The sequence below is a fragment of the Zootoca vivipara genome, chromosome 5 (genome assembly GCF_963506605.1).
Source record: "Zootoca vivipara chromosome 5, rZooViv1.1, whole genome shotgun sequence".
NCBI lineage: Eukaryota > Metazoa > Chordata > Lepidosauria > Squamata > Lacertidae > Zootoca > Zootoca vivipara.
Genome location: NC_083280.1, coordinates 98,092,129 through 98,116,118, shown reverse-complemented (window position 1 = coordinate 98,116,118; position 23,990 = coordinate 98,092,129). Strand labels below are relative to the sequence as shown.

Here is a 23,990-nt window from a genome sequence, read left to right as displayed (position 1 = left end):
CGAGCCAGTTGAACAGTTGTGTTCAGCATGCTCTGCCCTTGGCAGGACGGTCTGCTCAGTTCCCTGTGCCAGAATATTTTGTATTGTCTGCAGAATCAAATGGCAACCCGTGAAGGTTTCCCAGAGGGCTTCTCAATAGTCTAGCTCAGACTCAGTCCAGGCCTATGACTGCTCTGGTTAATCTGAAAGACCAGACTAGGAGATGGAGGAGTTTTGTGACCCAAACCAACAGGGGTTGTTACATTGTGTAGTAGTTTTCTCAACCGGCTCACGAACGGGCTCTCCTCTTCCTGATACCCAGCTGAAATTCTCTCTGTGTCTCTTCTGAATGTGCAGGGCAGGGACAGAGGACAAGAGGAGCCCTTCTCCAAGATGAAATATTGAGCATTGAGCATGTTGAGAGTGTGCAGTGCATAGCATGGGGGGACTGAACCCAATAGCAAGGAGGGCTTCAGGAAGTCCGTTGCTCTTTTGCAAGCCCCCATTCTTTAAGGAGAAAGAAAAGATTAACAGAGGGAACAAAATATGTAAGAAAAGACTGAGGGGTAGGCCAGCTCAGGAGCAATAGAAACACACACACACTTCCACTGTTTGGTGGATTTGTAGCTGGCTGGATGAGCGAACCCAAAGAGTACTCATTAATGGTTCCTCATTATCTTTTTTTAAAAAAAGTGACCTGTGGGGTGCTGCAGGGTTCTGTCCTGGGCCCAATGTTGTTCAGCCTCTTTCTACATGACTTAGATGAAGGAATTGAGCTCGGTTTTATTAAATGCCCACTATTCAAAATTTTGTCCGCTTTCCCACGGCCTCTTAGTGGTGCTCATCTGACAATGAGAGTTAATAATAGGGGGCTATCCAGACCACCTGCATAGCAGAATGAAGAATGCCAAAGACCTTTTATCTAATTTTAGATTTATTATGAAAGCGATTTAACAAAAATCATTACATGCTTCCTTTTGAGCTCTGACATAGGAACCACATATACAGACGTGAAGAGGGATGTCGAGTTAATGAGGTACATGTACAACAACCGTTTCAATGACAGTTTTGGGCGGTGCAGTTAAAATGTTGGTAAAGCTCAGACCATTCAAAGAAATAATATTCTAAAGTACCAAACTTTATACATTTATTCACTATAGTTCTTCTAATCCACCATGATACAGTACCTGTGGAAAACAGCAATGCCTACATAATTTATACTGAAAATAAAGCTTTGAAGTATCAGCAGCATCTACAAAGGTTTTAATTCTGATTTTTTCCCATGCCCAGTAATTGATAGGAACCCAGAAAAATGCATGTCCTGGTTGGAGGCCTTTTGTAAGGAGTAATGGACTTGTTCTTAATGTAAAGGTAAGGTAAAGGACCCCTGGACGGTTAAGTTCTTAATGTACCTTATTGAGACAAGGCATCAGTAAATTTTGCTTTGCCAGTGTAGCATCACTGGGTTGAGCTTCCTTGCATCTTTAGTGGACGAAGGCAGGAGCAGCTTTTACAGGAAATAGGCTGGTACCCTCTTCAGTTTTGCATACCTGCCAATCATGAACAGTTCGGAACTGAAACTCAGAATAATGTTAACTTATTTTCTGAAACAAATCATTAACTGAAAGCCAACCGTGGAGACAGAGGAGGAAAGAGGTGTTGCAGGCCGTGCCAGAGTGGGGCCCCATTAATGCTATACTGTACTAGGCAAACTAATCTACCTTTCAGGTAGGTACAACAGTACTTTTGTCATGAGTGAAGATTTGGGAACCAGCCAGACAGCTCTATTCCCACTGCAATCGTTCTGTGCAGATCTTTCCTGATGTTTCATTCTTTTTCTTCCTGCCTTACTTCCTCACCCGATCTTAATAGCTGAAATTAGCCTTAACCTTCTGTTCTTCCAAAGCATTTAGCTGAGTTCCCCTTATCAGCCTTCTCTACAGCATCCCACACATCTACTCATAATTGATGTGATGGCACCAAAGAACAGTTGCCAAGAGGGCACTGGACTTCCCAGAGGAAAAACCCTCCAGCCCATGGGCCCAACACTGTTTCAGAGACATTTCATTTGCCAGCTTTAAATACATATAAAACCCACTATTTTTAAGGCAAATTTAGCAACCTTACCTTGCCTCATCATAGGTGGATCACGTAAAGTCAACAGCATAAGAAAATGTAATGTTAACATTTAGCTACATTTAATGCGATATGGAACTAGGAAGCTCCTGAATGGTGCCCCCACTTAGCTTTTCTACTGCTACCCAACCCATGTTTCCCCCCTTGCTCCCTTTCAGTACAATGGAATGGGCAATTTTTTTTTGCAGATGTCTTAGCAGATATAGTTGCCTGGGCTCTTTCTCCCTCAAGAGAGTGTTGTGGGGGAGCAAACCAAAGAATTGATTGTGTCGATTTCCATGTCAGCCTAGTTGATTCCATTTCACAAAATTTGCATAATTAAAAGAAATATTTACAAAGAACAGAAATGGGTAACCTAACCGGCCTTTGGCCTTTACAAGTCACATTTCGTAGAGATTGCTACTGAATGCTCACAGAAGTTTTGTCTGGTAAGAACTGTTACTATTGTACACAAATCAGAGTTATTGTGTTTTCTCTGACAAGAGGAACTAATTTCTGGAATGGTGCAGGTGAAATTTATGTTATTGCATGACCTGTTTTGCATTCCCCCATGTAGCCACATATGATAGTATTCACTCCAGATCGGTTCATCTCTTTGAACACTCACTCCTTGTACTTGAAGAGGGACCAAAAATGGATTTGTGTGCAATCCGTTCAGTTTTAAGCCAACCTGACCACATCCTTCCCAACCCCTCAAAAACCCCCACCCCAAACTCCCTAATCATTTCATCTTTAACGTTAGGAAAGGAACCATCTTATTTCTGCCTTTCAAATATATGCACAATCCTATCGCGCTTCCTCGATGTGCCCAAGTTTAAACCAACAAGTCTGCAGCCACCGTGTTTAGCTGGAGCTGATCTGGGACCTAGCCACCCAAGTCGCCACCCAAAGCTACTCTGGCCCACTCTGCTCCAGGGATACATGCATTCAATGTAATGTTAAAAAATACTTTCCTGCCTCTTCATCCACCAGGAAGCCGTCCCACACATACAGAACTTTTCTCCCACCAATATAGAGAGGAGTAATATTCAATGTCTTATCACAATGAAGCATATATATCCAATGTCCTAAAATTTATTCCTCGGTGTAAAGTACAATACTGTATATGAAACACTATTTACATCACTAAAGTAGAAAAAAATTTAAAATATGTGCAGTCTATATATATAATGGGACCCAGGTGGCGCTGTGGTTAAACCACTGAGCCTAGGGCTTGCTGATCAGAAGGTCGGCGGTTCGAATCCCTGTGACGGGGTGAGCTCCCGTTGCTTGGTCCCAGCTCCTGCCAACCTAGCAGTTCGAAAGCACGTCAAAATGCAAGTAGATAAATAGGAACCGCTACAGCGGGAAGGTAAACGGCGTTTCCATGTGCTGCCCTGGTTTGCCAGAAGCAGCTTTGTCATGCTGGCCACATGACCTGGAAGCTATACGCCGGCTCCCTCGGCCAATAATGCGAGATGAGCGCGCAACCCCAGAGTCGGTCACGACTGGACCTAATGGTCAGGGGTCCCTTTACCTTTACCTTTACCTATATATATATATGCATGTTTCATGGATAATGGTTTCCTAATATGCAAATCCTTGTGGTACCAACATCTCCAGATATGTTTCAAAGAGTGCTAAGTTAGTCAATGAATGAGAAATACAAGTCTTAAATAAAGTTATTTCTTGATTGTAGCCCTGACACTTGAAATACAATGTGGTAAAATATCTCATGAAGGTATTTGGAATAGCTCTGGCATTTGTGTTGACAATTGTAAATATCTAAACTAATTAGAATACCTAAAAGGTATCTCTGTATGTACACGATATAATTGTTTATATATTACATGGCATCAAGGATTTAAAAGTAGAATGGTACAAGCAGAATAAATAAAGGAAAGAGCAATTGTGAAGTGTAGGTACTCAAGATGAACATGGTTTTGCTGAATAGTTTTGTCTTCCTGTGCATCTACTTAAAGGACAGCTACAACCCAAACAATATTCCTTTCAGTCTAATTTAGAAGAGGGTTTTTATTGCAATAAGAATTAGGGTTCTACTTCTGGTGTAGGTTGAAAATCTTATTTTTCTTTTCAAGCGCTTAGAATGGATTACTTTTAAAAACATGCTTAAGTGTTTACTTCTGAGGTTTGATTTGCACAAGACTCTTGTTTATATGGTGGGGCCACAGATCAAACCGCTGCACATACATGGGACCCCAGAGCAGGCCCTGCTTCTGAACGTCTGCTGTGGAAAAAAAAACACATTTCTGTGTTTTTTGTAGACAGCACCGAGTTCACTTTAAGGGGTTTAACATGGGGGAGAGTGTGCAAGCCTAGAAACTGTGAGAAATACCGCTGTAACTAGGAAATGGCAAGTCTGGAGGGGGTGAGGAGAAGAGAACATCCGTGAGCTGCTTATGTTTCCTGAGTCACAAACCTGTGCTAATCTCACATTGGCATGAAAAAAGACAGATATGGTGATAGGGACATTAAGAGAGAGAAAATTGCACGTTGTGTTGTTTGTGCAGTCTACTCCTGGGACTGACTCTGGTTTTGCCCCACATACAGATGAGGGAGAAATGAAGATGACTCATCTGAGGAAATGTGGCTTGTGGAGATGAATGGTTAAGCAAAGGTGCATTGAAATACACTCAATGCATTTCAAAAGGCAATTCCTCATGAAATAAAGTTTTTAAAGCTAGATTTCACCATTCTTTTCAGGAAAAAACTGAATTCAGATTATAGCGAGATCATAAAATGAATTATTCACTTATTTTTAAAATGATATATCATCAATTAGCGTTTGGGTGTGTGCTTTTGGGTTATTGATGTGTTACCATGTTGGGGTGTGTATATCGTGTGCGCACTGTGTACATTCTGAAATGGGAATATGACGGACACAAACTCACGTCGTCAGTATGTATAGAATATCTGTGTGCAACCACACTTCCCACTCCATTGGGGGGGGGCGTTCTTGTGAAGTGCAAGGTGGCCCTTAATCTTAAAGTGTAGGTGCTGAATAGATTGCTTATGGGGGTGTTTGAAAATCCTTTTGTCAATCTGCTTCGGAACTATATTTTCCTGAGACAACATCCATCCATAGCATGAGCACACAAAACAGGTCCCTGCTCCAAAGAACAGACAATCTGCACTGCACAATCTGCACTGCACAATATCCTTACTTAATCCTTCCTATTTTTTTTTGCGGTCGAACATAACATGGGGTGCATGGGGCCATTCCTAAAAATATTCACCTAGATTTCAACTGAATTCACATGCAGTGTCACAAGGTAACATGGCTTTAGATGCATGACAGGAAAACTTTAAAAACTGGGTGTTGACAATACAATATTGCAGAAGAGAACCTGTCACAAACGTCTGATTATAGTGGTATAGGAATTTTGGCGAGGGAAAAATTCGATGCACAATTTTTGCAGAAATTAGGGTGAAAGTCAATTATATAGATTAAGAGAAAAACTATCCTGAAAGTTCTCATTTAGAATTGTATCTACCACCAGTATTTATGGCAATGATTTCCATGGCTGCATTAAAAGCGTGAGGGCAGGTGTTAGCTTCTGAAATAACAGCTGGATTTGTTCTGAAATACTGACAGGAGCAAAAATATTCAGGATGAACATGTAGGATGAAAGCATACAGTATTTAAAAATGACTTAAAATGTTATTTCATAGAGAGTTCTGTGCACAAACCCACAATTTTTAGTGTGCATAAAAATCTGAGAGTATGGGTATCAACTGTCTTCCAGCTTCCAAGTATGCTAATCAATTAACCGTTTCCCGATAGCAGGACTTGATAAGTATGAGAAGACAAAAAACAAAACAAGGAGTAGTTGACTTAACCCTTCTTTGTTTGCCTCCTTCATGAGAGGTCCAGAAGGTGGTGACACAAGAACGGGGCCTTTTCTGCAGTGGCTCCCCGTCTGTGAGATGCTCTCCCCAGGGAGGACTGCCTTCGCTGCATTATTTTAGGAGCCAGATGAAAACATTTCTCTGTAACGTGGCCTTACACTCATTAACATTCTATGGTCTTTGAAATGTGTTTGTGGGAAGGGGGTTATTGCTTTTGGTTTATTATGTACTGTATTTTGTGTTCTCATTTTGTATTTTTGTGTTGTCAACTGCCCTGTTATCATTGCCTGAAGGGGGGTATACAAATCTAATAAATAATAACAATATTTTAAAAAGATAATAATAAGTGCAGAGTGGAGGGAAGGCGAAGCTGAAAAATTAAGCGCTACACGTTTTTTTTTTTGAAAAAATGGGCACGATTCAAGCAAAAATGAATGCTTTGTCCTATTGTTTTAAACGTGAGAGCTACATATGTCCCTAATCCACAATAAACAATGGGACTTTCAAGTGCTTAGCATAGCTGCATTGTAATCCAATATTTGCAAATTCAGGAACCAACTTGTTAGGGATATTTTATGAGGTCTCCACAAATTAATTTCTAATTGTTCTCTACAAATCAGTGAAACTATAAACACAGTAAGAGCTTGCTCTTTAAATAAGATTCAGGTATATTTTCTATTTAGGTATAAGCTACCATTTTTATCTGCAAGTTGTCATTTGTAAAAATGCTGTGTCTGTGCGTGCGTATGTCCACCTGCTATTTCATTTATACAATATAACTATTTCCAGGACTGCATGTATTTGTGATAACGTCAAAGTTATATCGAGCAAGAACTTTTGTGAAAATAACATAAGAGGGTAAAGGTGTGAACCAGAAACTTCTTTCTGCATCCTAACATCAGTGAAGTTCTTCTAGCAGGGTGGGGAGGGCACAATTGTCTACTTTGTATTGTTTTTTGAAACACACCTGCATTGCTATTTTTTACTATTTTTTAAAATTGTACACTGCCTTGAGATGCTTGTGTAGATAGCTAACAAACGAATTATTCTTATTTTTACTATTATTAACAGCTGTGTGAACAGGTCCCATTTTTCTCCCATACCATGATTTCTGAATTATATGACAATGCAATGTCCTGGTTCATACACGGTTACTGGCATGAATTTTCATTCATGAGGGCAAATTTTAATCAGTGAGCCTGAGAATTATAAAAGAGTAAGATGGCTTTCCCTTGTAACGAGGAAGTGCTGGTTTTTGTGGTGTAATCTCTCACATGTATATCAGTACTGTATCTCCAAAAGGCACCTGTATTAAAGCTTTATAATGTACCCATGTAATTAAATTTTATGAATTCATTATTAAAGGACAGGTGGTGAATCAATGGAACGTTTTAAAAATCAAATCAAAACTCTGCTAAACTGTTTTGTTATGATGGATCCCTGAGCTGATATGCTACTTCACTGTTTGGGTTTGTTGTTGTTTTCGAAAATGTAAATGGCAACAGGCTGTCTAAATTGGTAAATTTGAGATAGCATTTAAACAACTTTATTTATTGCACATTTCCTTTTCAAAACTATTGAGCTGTCTTGGTAACTGGAGGGATGGGATAGAGATTAGGGAATTGTGGCACTCAAGTTCCCCCCCGCAAAATGGTAGGTGGCAGGTCGGTGGAAGTGAAGCAAAGGTAGGGAGCTATGTTCATCATGTAAAAAGGAGCCACCTGTAAGTCAGGAAGGGCAGATCCAGACATGCTGCCAACTGAGGTGCACAAAGTGCTCCCATCCAGCTCACATAAGAAGTCATTTGCACAGTGCCAGACATGGGTAGCCCAGCAGCCTGCTCCCTCCAGTGTGCCATGGGAATGGATGGATTGGGCCAAAGACTTGGCCATTTCATTTGCATCCGAAAAGGAAAAAAGAAAGATGTGAGACATCAGGACAACAGAGCTGAGGATTAAGGCTATGTATATAAAAGCCAACTGGAAACACATGTTAGCAACAAGGACTGCAACAAATTAAAACCCAAAGGTCTTTTCATATCCCCCAAGTTATCCATGGTCTTCTTACTACTATTTGAAACTTAATGTTCTTAGTCAGACAAGAAACAGCTATTCATCTGATTCCTTTGACATTAGTCAAGACATGAGAGAAGTATACATTGAAAACAGGTAGAAGTAAAGGTTTATTTCTTTGTGTTGATTCTATATACTTTTGATGCCCTGACTACAAATGTATTAAGTGCTGCATTACAGCCCTTGGGCAATAAACGTTATGTTGTTATGTATTGTTCCTTGACTGTATTTGCTTCCAGGTACAAGCCTGAGACACAATGACGTTTGCCAATCTCGTTTCTTTTTAAGCAATCTTTCAAAAGCAATATATTACAGACTCCGGTGCAATGTTGAACATAAAGGAGAAGAAATCATATTATTCACAACAGGCTAGCAGCTATATCATATAATGGGAGAGGTAGTTTACCCACATAACTTTCCAATATTTATGTATATCTGGGAGGCATGCACAATGCTTGTCGCCTGTTTCAGACTGCCAAGTGCATGGATGAAGACTTCAGATACAGAATAAGTGTTGAAAGAAGGATTACTTGGTTGTTTTTGTTTATTTAGGAAATGTATAAGCCGCCTTCAGCAGGAGTCTCGGGGGAGGGGGCTGTCAACAAGGAAATAAATCTATACAATAAAAAGTTCAATAGTAAAACAAGATAAACACATGAACAGCAGCAACCAGCAATAAAAGTGGGCAGAACCAGAAAATAGCAGTTAAAACAGCACAATGAAATACTCTGGCAATTTCTTTTTTTAAAAAACTTTATCCAACACGAAAAAATCGGACAAAAAATCAGACTGGGAGCATGCAAGCATTCCAATGTGGAAATGCCATAACCAAAACAAACCCCGTCTCTGATCATCTTTGTGCATGCACCCTGAACAGAAATGCTCATTAAACCATTCAAAAGCTTTGCTGTGGGAGGTGGAGAATCAGAAATATGGAAAATTAGATACCAACAGGCATCAAGTGTTTAAACCAGGCATCCCCAAACTTCGGCCCTCCAGATGTTTTGGACTACAATTCCCATCATCCCTGACCACTGGTCCTGTTAGCTAGGGATCATGGGAGTTGTAGGCCAAAACATCTGGAGGGCCGCAGTTTGGGGATGCCTGGTTTAAACTATTCCACAACAACATTTGAACAAGGGAAGTAGCTTCTGGAGGCCTGCAATCTTTCCTAATCCAGCCCATAGAAGAGGGGAGTAGATTTGAGCACTAAGTAAGTAGCTGTGGCTCTAAGGAGAAGAAAACGGAGGGAGAAAAGCACAAAGAAAAGATCGGGAAAACTCAGAAGACAGATATAGATACACACAAACTGCACACCATCCAGGACAGAGGAAGGTAAACACATGAAAAACCACACTCTCAAACCTGAGGCAATATACTGGACCAAAAGAAAAGAAACCCATATGACAAGCCTCCTAAGACAGCAAGGTGGACCCAACCAGCCCTCTCAGCAGGCAGGGTCAGTCTGGTGAGTGGGGTGGCCCCCTTTCCTTGGAGAGGGACCCTGCCTGTCACCATCAGGAGGAGGTGTCAACCCTCTCCAAGGAATATCCCCCAGCCTGATCCAGCAAAGGGGGGTTGGCAGGGCATGTTGGATCCAGTCACATGGCAGACGCGCTGTGGAAGCCTCTGAGGCCAAGCAGAGCAGGGATGCAACACTCGGGACTCGTGTGTTGGTAAAGCCAGGCCACAGGTTTCTATTGACTCATGAGGTAAGTGCGGTTGACGTGGCGCTGGGTGGGGATCTGTTAGCCCCGAAGACTTCCGATCTTAAGCCTGACACACCATCCCAGCTTGCTTGGCTGGGGAACACCATGGGAGCTGACCAGTAGAGCTGGGTCCCACTGACAACCTGTGATGAGAGGCAACAGGCCCTGCCTCCACCCCGCCCCTTATGTTTTGATCCTACTCAATGCCATTTCTGCACAAGTTGTGGCAAGCAGCTGTATGTAATGCCTAGCAAGCACAGGGTGTCCACTGGGAGAAAGGCGAAAACCTCTCAATCAAAGGTGGCAGGTGGGAAGAGTTAAGAGTCAGTGCGGTGCTTGTGCACCAACGGAGCCAACGCAATGCTCCTGCACAGCACCAATGGCCCACTGTTTTGCCACTCCACTGCTGTGATGCCGTTGCTGGGAGACTATGGCACCATCTTTCCCCACTGACCACGACTGTTTCAATAATCTGACAGGTGGTAGGCACAACATTGCAAGAATTGGGGACAGGACTAAGTGATGCAAAAGGATTGTTTCTATCCATTAAACATTGCAATTTGGGTGATGAAAAAGGAAGTTGCAAGTAGGTTTTTTCTTTGCTTTTCCATGTTTATGATACATTTATGTGGATAAATCATTTTTTTAAAAAAATGCAGTGCAGTCTGTAATATTTCTTTTGAAACACTTGTCAATACAAACATTGGTAAGAGGTGTACTGCTGGGATCCTGCTCTCTAAAGCGGTCATAATCAAGTAACGCATACATAGGAAAATAGCAGGCTGGCCACACTGAATTAAGATAAAACGGACCAAGGTTTATGAGCCAGCAATCGATGGATTCAGCATATTGGAAACAACAAAGTAACAACTTCTACCTATTTTATAGGTTCGCCCCCAAACCAGCATTTTCTGCCCTGACTACATCAAAGTCTCTTATCATAAGATGTCAATATTATTTCAAGTTTGGGAAGCTTACAAGATGTGGATCAACAGCAAAGCTACAATCTGGTAACCAGGCCCAAATCCTGCAACTGAATCACTTCTGATCATGGAAGGTGAAAGTGGCAACTACACTGGCAGAGATCCCATTCCCACAGCCTTCCTCACCGCCAGGGCTGCCACCATGTACAAGAAGATCTCTGGATTGTGACCCACGGTGTGGGTGGGGAGAGACTGGGGTTATATCAAACTAAGTCAAGCTCAGACTATACCCACGGAAAGGAATGGTTTTGAGTTAGTCAAAGTCATTGTTTTCAATAGGTCAATTCAGAGTATGACCTAGCTGGATACAATTCTATGATGTGAACAGTATTTACATGACCTTCAGATAGCAATCCTAAAGTAACCTCAGACAGAAATAGTGTACCTATTTAGATTAAGGGCAAGAAAACTGGCTATCCCTCCCCCCCTCCGAGTCTTTTCCATCCTATTGTAAAAATCATTGGTGAAACCAAATTATCTACAATTCCACAATTGTATCTGCAGGATTAGACACTAGTAGACTTTTGAAATATTATGACCGGGCCAACAAAATATTAGAATATGGAATTAGATCTTGCCTAATCCATTAAACTCACCAATTTTATCCCCACCTTTCTTTGTACTTTTTGGTTTATACCTAGAACAACGTCTTCACAACCACCAATGGGAAACAATGAAATTTTGATTTCCCCCATAAAATCTCACATATAAAGTTCAAGTGCAATTCAAAATCCAAGTATTAGTTTATACTACACACTCCTTTATATCGTAACTCTTCTTTGCAGGTAGTTTCTTTGACCAGGTTCCTTCCTTGCTTAGAAGAAATCATTTTTCTCTTCTAGTAAAGGTGTAGAGATACATTCTCTAAAACAAATGCTTTTCAAGGATAAACTAGTGCAGGAATAAATTTGGATCTTCAACTGGGTGCATTCTGGAATCCAAAATGATTTCTTCTTTGAAGTAAAAAAAAAACCATTCAAAATATTGGAGATTATAAAACATTATAGTTATTCTTCAATATACAATTTAAGATAAAGACTGCCAAGGAGTCTTCAAAATAGCAAAAATGTTCCTACTGTTGAAGACAATACAATATTTGACAGGAACGCAACAGAAGAATTTTTTCTTTTGAAAAGCACTAGGAATCTATTTGTATGGTCGTAGAAATCTGGAAACTTTTGATCGCAGTAGCTTTATAAATGATCTTGGAAACATCTCCTTTGATTCTTGTGCTGTGTACTTGAAATAGTTTTGTGGATGTGCCAATACATCAAAAAGCGCTTTGATCAGTTTCTTGTCCTGTGGGAGACAACAGAGAGAGATAGCAAGCAGAGCGGACAGAGAAAAAGAAAGAGAAAGCAAATGTATACTGTATTTTGCATGGCGCCCTCTGCTGAGCAAATTTCCATTTTGTATTTCCCCTTTAGGAAGAGCTTCTGGCTTCAAGATCCTGCTTTTTAGGAGCACTGTAACCACTTATCCAGGGACGCGGGTGGTGCTGTGGTCTAAACCACAAAGCCTAGGGCTTGCCGATCAGAAGGTCAGCGGTTCGAATCCCCGCGACGGGGTGAGCTCCCATTGCTCGGTCCCAAATCCTGCCAACCTAGCAGTTTGAAAGCACGTCAAAGTGCAAGTAGATAAATAGGGACCGCTACAGCGGGAAGGTAAACGGCGTTTCCGTGTGCTGCTCTGGTTCACCAGAAGCGGCTCAGTCATGCTGGCCACATGACCCGGAAGCTGTACGCCAGCTCCCTCGGCCAATAAAGCAAGATGAGCGCTGCAACCCCAGAGTCGGTCACGACTGGACCTAATGGTCAGGGGTCCCTTTTCATCACTTATCCACAGCATTACAGCTAAACCATGAAAGAAAAATAGCAGGTTGGACATTGCAATTTAAAAAAAGGTTACTAACTTTTAAAATTTCTTGATGATTTTCTGATGCATATAGACGTCCATCTCTAACAATGTCTTCAATTAACTGTTGATAATCCTCTAAAAAGCAAGCAGCAGGAAGAACAAGTTAGCAACTTTATACTACCAGATCACCTGATAGAAAGTCTCTAGGGTCCAGGGACTAGTGAGCAGCGCTCAACTCAAGCTCACAGAAGCTTTTTATATACGAATCAGACTATCTTATTATCCTGAACTAAATTGCATCTCCTGATGAAGCCTCCTTATTTGGTTCAACTCAACCTAAACACGTTGTACATGAGGCAAGGCATATTAGCTGGTGGATAAGGGAAATAATAGGCCAACCTTTTTATATACTCACATAACTCTGTCAAGTTTGATGAGAACATAAGGAGGTTGGGGGAAGAGAAAAAATGTGTATGCAAGGTTGTGGGCCAACTCAGAAAATCAAAGTTCTAGGTCAAAATCTCCTCTTTTGTGCAAGCCTCTCTGTTTTCCTTTTTGGGGATTAAATTTAGTTAGTGTTATGTTTAAATGAAGTTTATATTGAAGCCTATTTTGCAAACCAGTTCTGTCACAGTCACAAGGAGGAGGTTGGATGCTTTCACTTTCCTCATCATGTCCAAATCAGGGAAACCAGGTAAAGCTGGGCTTGTTCAACCAAGCCAGGATCAAACCATTGTTTATGATCTGGCTTGTTAACAAACCATAGTTTAATCAGAATTCTCCTACTTCAAACATAATGGGAAACTCTGATTAGCTTTCTGTCTCATCTTTGTAGCAGTGCCAAAGGAAAAAGAGGAGTATATGAACCTGAAATTCAATCCCATAATAATAAACAGTGGTTCAGTGTTATATGAAAAAAAGGACCAATGAGATTTATACAGATCATTTATTGTTTGTTTGTTAATTTTATATTCTGCCTCTCCACCAAATGCTGCTCAAGGTGGCTAATGACAATTTAAGTGGCTGGGATAGTTCATTCAGCATGAGACTCTTACAATTTTATTATTCTAAAGTACAATACAATACAAGGTTTAAAAAACCAAGACAGGTAAACATCAATAAAAACAAAAAATACCACATATTTACAAATCAGCTTGTAAGCCAAAGGCATGTCTAGCTAAAAATGTATTTGTGTGCCATAAAAATAATAATCAAAGATGGGGCTAGTTGGGTCTTCTTTGGCAAGGAGTTCCTAAAAGTTTTTCAGTTGCTGGAAGAAGATATACCTTTATTAAATGAAATGATTATGTATATAGCAGCATGGAAGATAATTATAATAAAAAACAAACAAGCAAATAAAAATAAATACAATTGCTGAAAAATACTGGAACATAGCAGAAAGAAATGAAAAAATTGTTTGGCCAGCAATATGTTTAAACAGCAGAGGAAAGCCCCCCAAAGTATGAGATTAATTTTTATCCTCTGTACTACTTTCCTACATGTATTGCAGAGAAGAGAAAGGGCAGAAGTCTCACCATCATATGTTACATAGGGGACTTGGAATCCTTTGCCACTGTTTCCTTCATTTGATTTGAACTGAATCCACAACTTCCGTGACCTGGAGGTGAATGCTATTGGTCTTTCATAGGTCTGGCAAGTTTCATATGTAGTAATAGATGTGGGTGAAGCTGCAAAAGAACAACAAACATATAACAGATTTTTTTTGGGAAAGGGTTAAACACCAGGCATTCCAAACGGTACAATTTTCAGGAGAGGAACACATGAATCTGCCTTGTACCATCTGAGCCCTTTGGGTCTTCCTACCATTACCAACTGCTCCAACTGGGAGCAGCTCCGAGGTCTCTCCCAGCTCTCCTCCTTGAGATGATTTTGTTTTTGTTTTTAAATTATATTTATTGACATTTTCCAGTTAAAATTTCCATTCACACCACCGTCTTACATCATATCGTAAACGAACACCAAAAAAGAAAGAAAAAAGAAAAGAAAAAATTGCAAAAAGGCAAAAAACAAAACAGAAAAAAATAAACAAAAGAAAATTAAACAAAGAAAAAGGACATAAAAAAGAACCAATCTAATATTCATAACTCTATCATAACTTTGACTTCCTCACTCCTCCCTTTCCGAGTCTAATTATAACCTCTATTTGGCAATTTTTCATAATTAACCAATTACAAACATCTCCATTTAATTCTTATAATAATACCTTATATAAAAAATTATTTATACCACATAGCAAATTTCTTATTGCTCTAATTATTCCCTTTAGCCTCTTAATTGTTCACTAAAATTATTCTAACTTATACAATTAACATTCTAACATCTCACTTAACCACTATTCTAAAATCCCCCCTCCTCCGCCCGGTGACCAGCCCCTGGAAATCCCAAACCAACTCCTGTATACAGTCCAATTCCAAACCGTTTTATCAATCCCTTATTTGCACTACGTCTCAACCCATTCCATCTCTCACCCACTCCAGCCCATCTTCTTCCATCCAGCACCCCCTCTGCCAACCCCCCTCCAATTTTTTCTTTTTCTTTTCTCCCCATTTAACAAAACCTTCGCCTGGATCTTGCCTCCCTTCTCTCACTAAGGAGGTTCGAATCCAGGCCACCTCTTTATTCTTTGACACAGCTTGGTTGTTATTACCAGGAACCCGCTCTCCCTCTCTCACTGAGAGAAGCAGCCTCCTTGAGATCATTTTGGCTGGATGTGTTGAAGACTGAACCTTGGACTGTCTGCATATAGACACGTTCACTCTCACAGAGCTAAGGCCCTTCCCCAATTAGAGATCAGCTCTCTAACCCACAGCCTGCCACCCTGAAGCTGATAAAGGCTGTAGAACTGATGGCAGGCCAAAGGGACTGGTACATATAAAACCAAATAACACCAATAATGAATATGCTCAACCCCATATAGAACTGGGGTAACAGATGGTCAGGTCCCAAGCACATTTGTCCCCTCGCAAATATGCATGCTAATTGATCAACTGACAGACAGACAATTTTACATGCATCTGTCTGGGGATCCATTTGGAGCTGGGGTTGGGCAGTGGTAATGCTATGCTTAGTGCATGGCTGAATGCTATGAATTGCGCAGGGAAATTTGTAACCGATCGTTCAATCGGAAAAGTTCTCATGGTGGTAATGTGGCAAGAAACAGTTCCAGGGAATACTCAGCTGGAATAGAAATCAGGAGCAGCCGCCATTTTAAAATATAACTGTGTAAGAGGACGTAGTTTAAATAACATTCTTGACTGCACACTCCTGCCTGTAGAATTTACTGAGTTTAAATAGCAAATATTAGCGCCAACTCTCCACGTAGTCAGGGCAACCAAGTTTCAAGTAGCCACCATGCAGCACTGAAATAGGTTCAGTTCACTTCTGGCTTAGTTATGAATGTACATTCTCACTACAGTCGTACCTCGGAAGTCGAACGGAATCCGTTCAACTTCAAAAACGTTTGGAAACCAAAGCGCGGCTTCTGATTGGCTGCAGGAGGCTCCTGCAGCCAATCGGAAGTCACGGAAGCCCTGTTGGAAGTTCAGCTTCCAAAAATAGTTCACAAACCAGAACACTCACTTCTGAGTTTGAGGCGTTCGGGAGCCAAAACGTTTGAGAACTAAGCTATTCAAAAACCAAGGTACGACTGTATGTGTTTTAATGCCTTTTCTAGGACAGCAGAACAACTTACCACTTTTCCTCATTACTAAAACATCACCACACTCGTCCTCAATAGGAAGAAATATCTCAGGGACCACAATGAGAATCCGCCTCTTTGGGGGTGGGCTTATATTCCAAATACATTCAACATTTGCTGGGTAATCTCCAGGGTAGTTGGGAGACTCAATGTAGCCAGTGTAGTCTCCGAGTTGCCCACCACATTGCCGATCTACGGGGAAAGGAATGATAAGAAACTGAGCTATGGACTCTGTGAGCTGTCGAATTCATTTTTCACTTCCCTATTTCTAAAATGGGAATTTTCATGACCTACCTCATAAGCTTGCTCTGAGAATGAAAAGGACGAAGATCGTAACTCACTTTGCATATCAAGAAGTGCCTAATAGATTATTGTGAACAACAACAACAACAGCAGCAGCAGCAGCAGCAGCAGCAACAACAACAACTTATCTGAGTGACTTCGTGATCTGGATCTCAAAAGTACAAATCTGCCTATGACATCTTCTGAAAGCCTTTATCTTTCTGTGTCCAGATATAGATATATAGATAGGCAACGCACATGTGTGCACAAAGAGGACTGCAATGAATCAGTTTTAAACACTCCAGGCTTCAGACTAGGGGTCCACAAGAGGCACCCATCAGGTTAAATTGGGTCCTTCAGACTGCCATCAAAGGGATGTGGAGTGAAGCTGCCTTGAGAGGGGTTGGAGGCCATTCCTCAGTGCCTTGCAATAAAGTTAATTTCTGACCAGACATGTAGATTGGTTGAATCTAGTGATCTGTTTAAATTCTGTGTTTTGCCACTGTCATGTAGGGGCTGTTCCAAAAAAAGTAGACTTTGAGGTTTCCTAAATTATGTGTGATTAGTTTGTCACCACACTGTAAAAAACAAAACAAAAATCTTCCAGATGGACTGTGACTATATGACCAGGCTTAAACTCTGGCAGTTTATAGACTGCAGGTGGTCACAAGGAAAAATGACTTACTTTTGCAGTGTGTAACATTGGTAGAGCCATCAAAATCAGTGCTAGTATTTCCAGGGCAGGTGATGCAGTAGTTCTGACCAAATTCAGGCTGATAGGTTCCAACAGGACACCTGATACATCTGTGGGTTGTAGAGTTGTAGTAGTGGCCAGGAGAACAATGAACTGTGTAGTATAAAGGCATGTTATATTTTTTTCACTATATTACAGGTGAAAACACAAAGAATGGATGATGCACTAGACATGTTAGGGTATGACTACATGCTACATGGGGGACCCAGGTGGCGCTGTGGGTTAAACCACTGAGCCTAGGGCTTGCTGATCAGAAGGTCGGCGGTTCGAATCCCTGTGACGGGGTGAGCTCCCGTTGCTTGGTCCCAGCTCCTGCCAACCTAGCAGTTCGAAAGCACCTCAAAGTACAAGTAGATAAATAGGAACCGCTACAGCGGGAAGGTAAACAGCGTTTCCGTGTGCTGCTCTGGTTTGCCAGAAGTGGCTTTGTCATGCTGGCCACATGACCTGGAAGCTGTACGCCGGCTCCCTCGGCCAATAATGCGAGATGAGTGCGCAACCCCAGAGTCGGTCACGACTGGACCTAATGGTCAGGGGTCCCTTTACCTTTACCCTTTGCATGCTGCATATAAGGAGCAGAGGGGTCTTGTCAAAAACAGCAGAACCATCTGAGTTCCCCCTGCATGCCATGGAGCACCTTAAGTGACAGCATCATTTGCAAGAAGACTTTCCTGGTTAGCTGCTGGCAGTGAGCGCAGGGAGGAACAAACCAGAATGGCATCTGGACACAAGGCAAGTGGTGCTGCAGGTGCCATTTTTGCCAGACTCCTTGCATTTCTTATGAATCCACCTGAACTAAAAGTTTTAGTCTTTTTACTTCTGTTGACCCATTTTATTTGGATGCTGCTTTTATAGAGTTGCTGTGGAGGGAGTTAAGATAAGGGCAACTAGATAACAGCATTGCTTAGGGAAGTAAACTAGCTTAGGAGGGTAGATACTGCCTCAAAGAACTTGTAAGCAGGCACGGAACAATGCCTAAGTTTACTTTTAATATCCAGCCTGCTAATTTATTGTTGTAAATAAGTTTCCTTCTACTTGAAAATAAAATCTTGTCTTATAGCCTACAGGTTAACCTGGCTGTTACAGAGAAAATAGAGATTTTACCAGGAATGATTGGTGCCTGCGGATGATAAGTGATGAAGGCAGCAGGTTCCTTCACCACAAAAGGTTACACAGAGGATTTTTTAAAAATAATAAATATTATATATATATAGTGACAGGAGTAACATTTTATATGTACTTTACTATGTTAGATTTTGAGAGGGATTAGATCAGGCATCTCCAAACTTCGGCCCTCCAGATGTTTTGGACTACAATTCCCATCATCCCTGACCATTGGTCCTGTTAGCTAGGGATCATGGGAGTTGTAGGCCAAAACATCTGGAGGGCCGAAGTTTGGAGATGCCTGGATTAGATGGAGGAAAATAAATTAAAAATGGTAGTGTGAAAGAAAAATGCTAGGTGGCATTAGGGCAAAACTCTCAAATAACATCTGTTTGTGTTTACAATGGGAAAGAGGAACTAAAAAGCATTTTGACCAAATCCTGGGCATGAATGGAAGATAAATGCTGGGGGGTGGTGGCTATATTTAGCATGAAAAGCTCAAGAGGGACAGACTGAGCTCCCAGAAACCCAGCTGCCTATGTCAACTTTAAAACATACCTTTTGTTTCACAGTCCTGAAACGACATTGCGCCTTCGTATTTTGTCACCAGTCCCCCGCCACATGGAAAACAGAGTGTCCTTCCTGGTTCAGACTGATATGTGCCCAGGGGACATAGTCTACAAGGTTTAAAGCCGTCAGAAGAAAAATATCCAGGAGAACACTGCCCTAGAAATTGAGAAGTTCTACTGCGTTATTACCTCTCTACGGAAATGCAAAATTATTATTTTTTTATCAGAAACATTTAGAAATGAAAGTTTTGCCTGCTCTTTCGTTGATGCAAACTGGAAGTGGTCCTTTAGGATTAAGGGATTAGTTGAAGGTCTTAGATGAGAGATCAGCAACGCCAGTCACTCTCTGCTTACTTAAATCTATTAAGTGAACAGTCCCTTTGGTCATCAGTCTGTGAATGTGTGGGCTCTGCAGCTATTGAAACAGGAAGGATCTAAACAAGGTTAAGCTCTTTTCACCCTGACTCTATGCACATATCCTAAGCAGGGCTGAGGAATGTTTACCCCTCCAGATGTTGTTGGACTCTAGTCCCATCAACCCTGGCCAGAACAGCCAGTGGTCAAAGATGATGGAAGTTGTGCTCCAACGGCACCTGGAAAGCCAAAGATTCCTCAGACATGCTCAAAAGTGAGTCCTATTGATTCCAGTGGGACTCATTCCTAGGTAAACGTGCATACATACCATTGCAGCTGCAGGATGCTATTGATTTCATTGTGACCGTTTTGCACATGCTTAATTGTTTCTCACCACGGGAGCCAACTCCTAGGGCCAAGGTCCCTTTGCCCTCCTATAAAATATTTGAGGGGGCCAGGACTCCCCAAAGTTGATGGGCATTGCCATTCAAATGGAGTGTGTGTCTTGTGATCCATTATGCGGGGAGGGGCTTACCCCCCAAAATTTTATTCCAGTTGGCACTCCTGTTTCCCTACTTACATTAATAGAATTTAAACATGCCCAATATGAGTTTGTTTTAATTATATTTATATGTCACTTCACACATTCAGAAGTGTCCTAAAGCAATTTATAATTAAAAAAATACAAAATACATAAACTAAATCAGGCACATTCAACAGGTAGATCATGATCCAAGGGCGTACCCACCATGCGGCAAGTTAGGGCAGCTGCCCTACTCTAGAAGCAGGGCTGGTGGGCAGAGGCGGAGCACAGCCCGGCGGAGCGCGAGTTCGCCATTCCCGCCGCAACGCGCTGCACCCTCCCTCCAGCTCCCCGGCGCGCCCTCAGGCAAGGCCAAGCGCGGCGGGGAACCAGGGAGCGCGGCGCGGTGGGCGGGAATGCCGAACTCGCGCTCCGCTGGGCTGGGCTCCGCCTCCGCCCACCAGCCCTGCTGCTAGGGAGGGGCACAGCCCGGCGGAGCGCGAGTTCGCCGTTCCCGCCCGCCGCGCTGCGCCCTCCCTCCAGCTCCCCGTCGCGCCCTCTGGCAAGGCCGAAGCGCGGCGGGGAACCAGAGAGCGCGGCGCGGCGGGCAGGAACGCTGAACTCGCGCTCCGCTGGGCTGGGCTCCGCCTCCGCCCACCAGCCCTGCTGCTAGGGAGGGGCACAGCCCGGCGGAGCGCGAGTTCGCCGTTCCCGCCCGCCGCGCTGCGCCCTCCCTCCAGCTCCCCGTCGCGCCCTCTGGCAAGGCCAAGCGCGGCGGGGAACCAGAGAGCGCGGAACGGCGGGCTGGAACGCTGAACTCGCGCTCCGCTGGGCTGGGCTCCGCCTCCGCCCACCAGCCCTGCTTCTAGGGAGGGGCACAGCCCGGCGGAGCGCGAGTTCGCTGTTCCCGCCCACTTTGTGGCCCCTCCCCTTCCGTGCCTTGGCCCCTCCCCTTGCCCCCCCCTAGTTTTGATCCTGGGTACGCCCATGTCATGATCTACCAATAGATCACTGGACATCTGTGGTAGATCACTGGTAGATCACTGGCTCCCCTCAAAGAAGCTCAACAACTTTGACTCCCCTAAAAAAGATCAACAACTTTGACCTGAACCCCTAAAAACAGGCTTTCCTCCCTAAAAAAAGCTCAACAACCTGAACCCCCCAAAATGGGGTAGATCACTGCCTCTTTTTAACTCTGTGAGTAGATCGCAGTCTCTTGGGAGTTGGCCACCCCTGAACTAAATCAATAAAACACTACAAATATGTAATAATAAAAGTGTTCCTCAAAAGAAATAGTAATCTAAAACCAGTAGCTACCAAAAGCCTAATCGGCAATGGTGCCCACATTCCAGGAGAATAAAAACCTATTCACCTAGTACCAGAAAGATGACAAAATTGGCACCAGGCAGGCATTGCACAAAGAGGAGGCCAGCACGGAAAAGGCCTGTTCTCGCGTTGCCACCCTCCAAACATCTATTGAAGATGCAAATGAACTGATCTCATGAATGGGAATTTAGGATACAAAGTTCAAGGTGCAGAATGAATAGGACAAAAAAGTCCAATGTTACTGGGTCCTCTCAACATTTTATATATGTATAACAATAGATGCTGCCACTAAAATAGGTCTGTAGTAACACCCTCAATAAATAAATGCCTCATAAACAGAGAGAAAGGAAGACCCACCTTCTGGGCCCAGTTCGTATCAGGTCAAAGTGGGTTTACAATTAATCTATTCCAGATTAATGACAAAATATCCTGATTCCCAAGCTTTTTTGTGCACACAACACTGTAATTCAGGCATGTCAAACCTGCGGCCCTCCAGATGTTTTGGCCTACAACTCCCATGATCCCTAGCTAGCAGGACCAGTGGTTGGGGAAGATGGGAATTGTAGTCCAAAACATCTGGAGGGCTGCAGGTTTGACATGCCTGCTGTAATTGCTCCCCACGCTTAGAGGGAAGTGGCAGTTTCACAGGCCTTTTGATGTCATCATATTCTTGATTATGAGAGATGTTTCTGGGAAGTCCCAGAAACTTTTCCCACACCCATTTTGAACATCAGGTTATTTTCTACATGGAAAGAATTGGTTTGTATGGAGTAGCCTTCAGGGATGCAGCTCAGACACAGCTTTGCCGCACCAGTGAAATGAGAACTAGGGAGGCAAGGCTATCCAAGAACACATCCCAGAATCTTCTGACCTGCTGCTGTCTTCCAGAAGCAGGCAAGCTGTAATGAAACGCTGACAAGGGGGCGCACCACAGATTCCCTTCTCTCCCTGTTCTCCGCCTCGATACCCAACTCCTGCATGCAACATGTAGAATCAAAGTAAACTTGCCTCCACATTCTGACACATTTCGTGCACCTGCTACTCCCTGTCCATCATTGCTTGGGCAAGGTTCACAGGAAAGCTGACCTTCTGTGTCTTGGTACGTTCCTGGTGAGCAAGGAATGCACTGATTACGTTCTCCACTATAATAGGTGCCTGTGCTGCAGGTAACTGGGAAAATAAAAACGGAATCTATATTAAGCGCCTTTATTATAGTATTATGATATTATGATTTGTCTTCACAGCACTTCTAGGGAGGCCAACAAGACACTGCCGTCTCTAGGCCAAACTCTTACGATTTTGCACAGTCACAAACTAACAGTCACTACTAACATTACAAGTAAGCTCTGAACCTTCGTTCTTAAATTGCAATATGGTAGGCGAAGGGCAGTGCCAAAGAATGCTCCAACTACCACACAATTGCGCTCATTTCACACGCTAACAAGGTTATGCTTAAAATTCTACAAGGCAGGCTTAGGCAGTATGTGGACCGAGAACTCCCAGAAGTGCAAGCTGGATTTCGAAGGGGCAGAGGAACCAGAGACCAAATAGCAAACATGCACTGGGTTATGGAGAAAGCTAGAGAGTTCCAGAAAAACATCTACTTCTGCTTCATTGGCTATGCAAAAGCCTTTGACTGTGTTGACCACAGCAAACTATGGCAAGTTCTTAAAGAAATGGGAGTGCCTGATCACCTCATCTGTCTCCTGAGAAATCTCTATGTGGGACAAGAAGCTACAGTTAGAACTGGATATGGAACAACTGATTGGTTCAAAATTGGGAAAGGAGTACGACAAGGTTGTATATTGTCTCCCTGCTTATTTAACTTATATGCAGAATTCATCATGTGAAAGGCTGGACTAGATGAATCCCAAACCGGAATTAAGATTGCTGGAAGAAATATCAACAACCTCAGATATGCAGATGACACAACCTTGATGGCAGAAAGTGAGGAGGAATTAAAGAACCTTTTAATGAGGGTGAAAGAGGAGAGCGCAAAATATGGTCTGAAGCTCAACATCAAAAAAACTAAGACCATGGCCACTGGTCCCATCACCTCCTGGCAAATAGAAGGGGAAGAAATGGAGGCAGTGAGAGATTTTACTTTCTTGGGCTCCTTGATCACTGCAGATGGTGACAGCAGTCACGAAATTAAAAGACGCCTGCTTCTTGGGAGAAAAGCAATGACAAACCTAGACAGCATCTTAAAAAGCAGAGACATCACCTTGCCGACAAAGGTCCGTGTCACAGTGGCCGGAGTGGACTACTTCAGAGTAACGACGCTACGCAGCTCTGCATTTTATTCTTTTATTGGTGCTGCGTATTTACAGTGCTCAAGTCATTGCTATTTACACGGAGCGATGTTGTCAGTCGGTTTCAGAACCTCCTAATGGCTTTTGGCGCGTCTTTCTCCAACACAAAAGCTTTGGCAGACCCATCCTCTTGCCCCTCCTCTTCCTGCGTAATTCTGGAGTTGGAGGGATGGGTCTTCCCCCCTTGCTTGCCCCTTCCTGTCCCACCTGGGACCCTGGCTCCTCTACCTTGCCTGAGCCTCGGACACGACTTCCTGCTTCCCCACTGGAATCGGAACTCTCCCTGCTTTCCCCTTTGCTCGGGGACGGGCTTGAACTCAGGAGGGGAGGGACTTCGCGATATCCCCTGTCCCTCACATCCACCCCCCTCCCAAGCTCTCCTTCACCCCTCCCCAGGCCCCCCCCATGTGTCGGTGACGACTGGAAGCCTAAGAACTCAGTGCTCTCCGAGCCCGTTGGTGTG

At 42.9% G+C, this 23,990-nt stretch overlaps 1 protein-coding gene across 2 annotated transcripts in view; it reads right to left on the bottom strand.

Annotated features, from left to right (window-relative positions):
• Window positions 1-3,631: 3,631 nt before the first annotated feature.
• SCUBE1 (signal peptide, CUB domain and EGF like domain containing 1) overlaps window positions 3,632-23,990 on the bottom strand; it is a 202,110-nt gene continuing 181,751 nt past the window's right edge. For both annotated transcript variants that reach the window (XM_060275195.1, XM_035137812.2), the window contains 7 exons: window positions 22,224-22,385; window positions 19,002-19,169; window positions 17,271-17,432; window positions 16,298-16,495; window positions 14,121-14,273; window positions 12,641-12,720; window positions 3,632-12,027 (listed from right to left, as the gene is read on the bottom strand). In XM_060275195.1, the coding sequence (XP_060131178.1) occupies window positions 11,875-12,027; window positions 12,641-12,720; window positions 14,121-14,273; window positions 16,298-16,495; window positions 17,271-17,432; window positions 19,002-19,169; window positions 22,224-22,385 (1,076 nt within the window). In that variant the 3' untranslated portion in view covers window positions 3,632-11,874. The remainder of the gene's footprint in view (window positions 12,028-12,640; window positions 12,721-14,120; window positions 14,274-16,297; window positions 16,496-17,270; window positions 17,433-19,001; window positions 19,170-22,223; window positions 22,386-23,990) is intronic.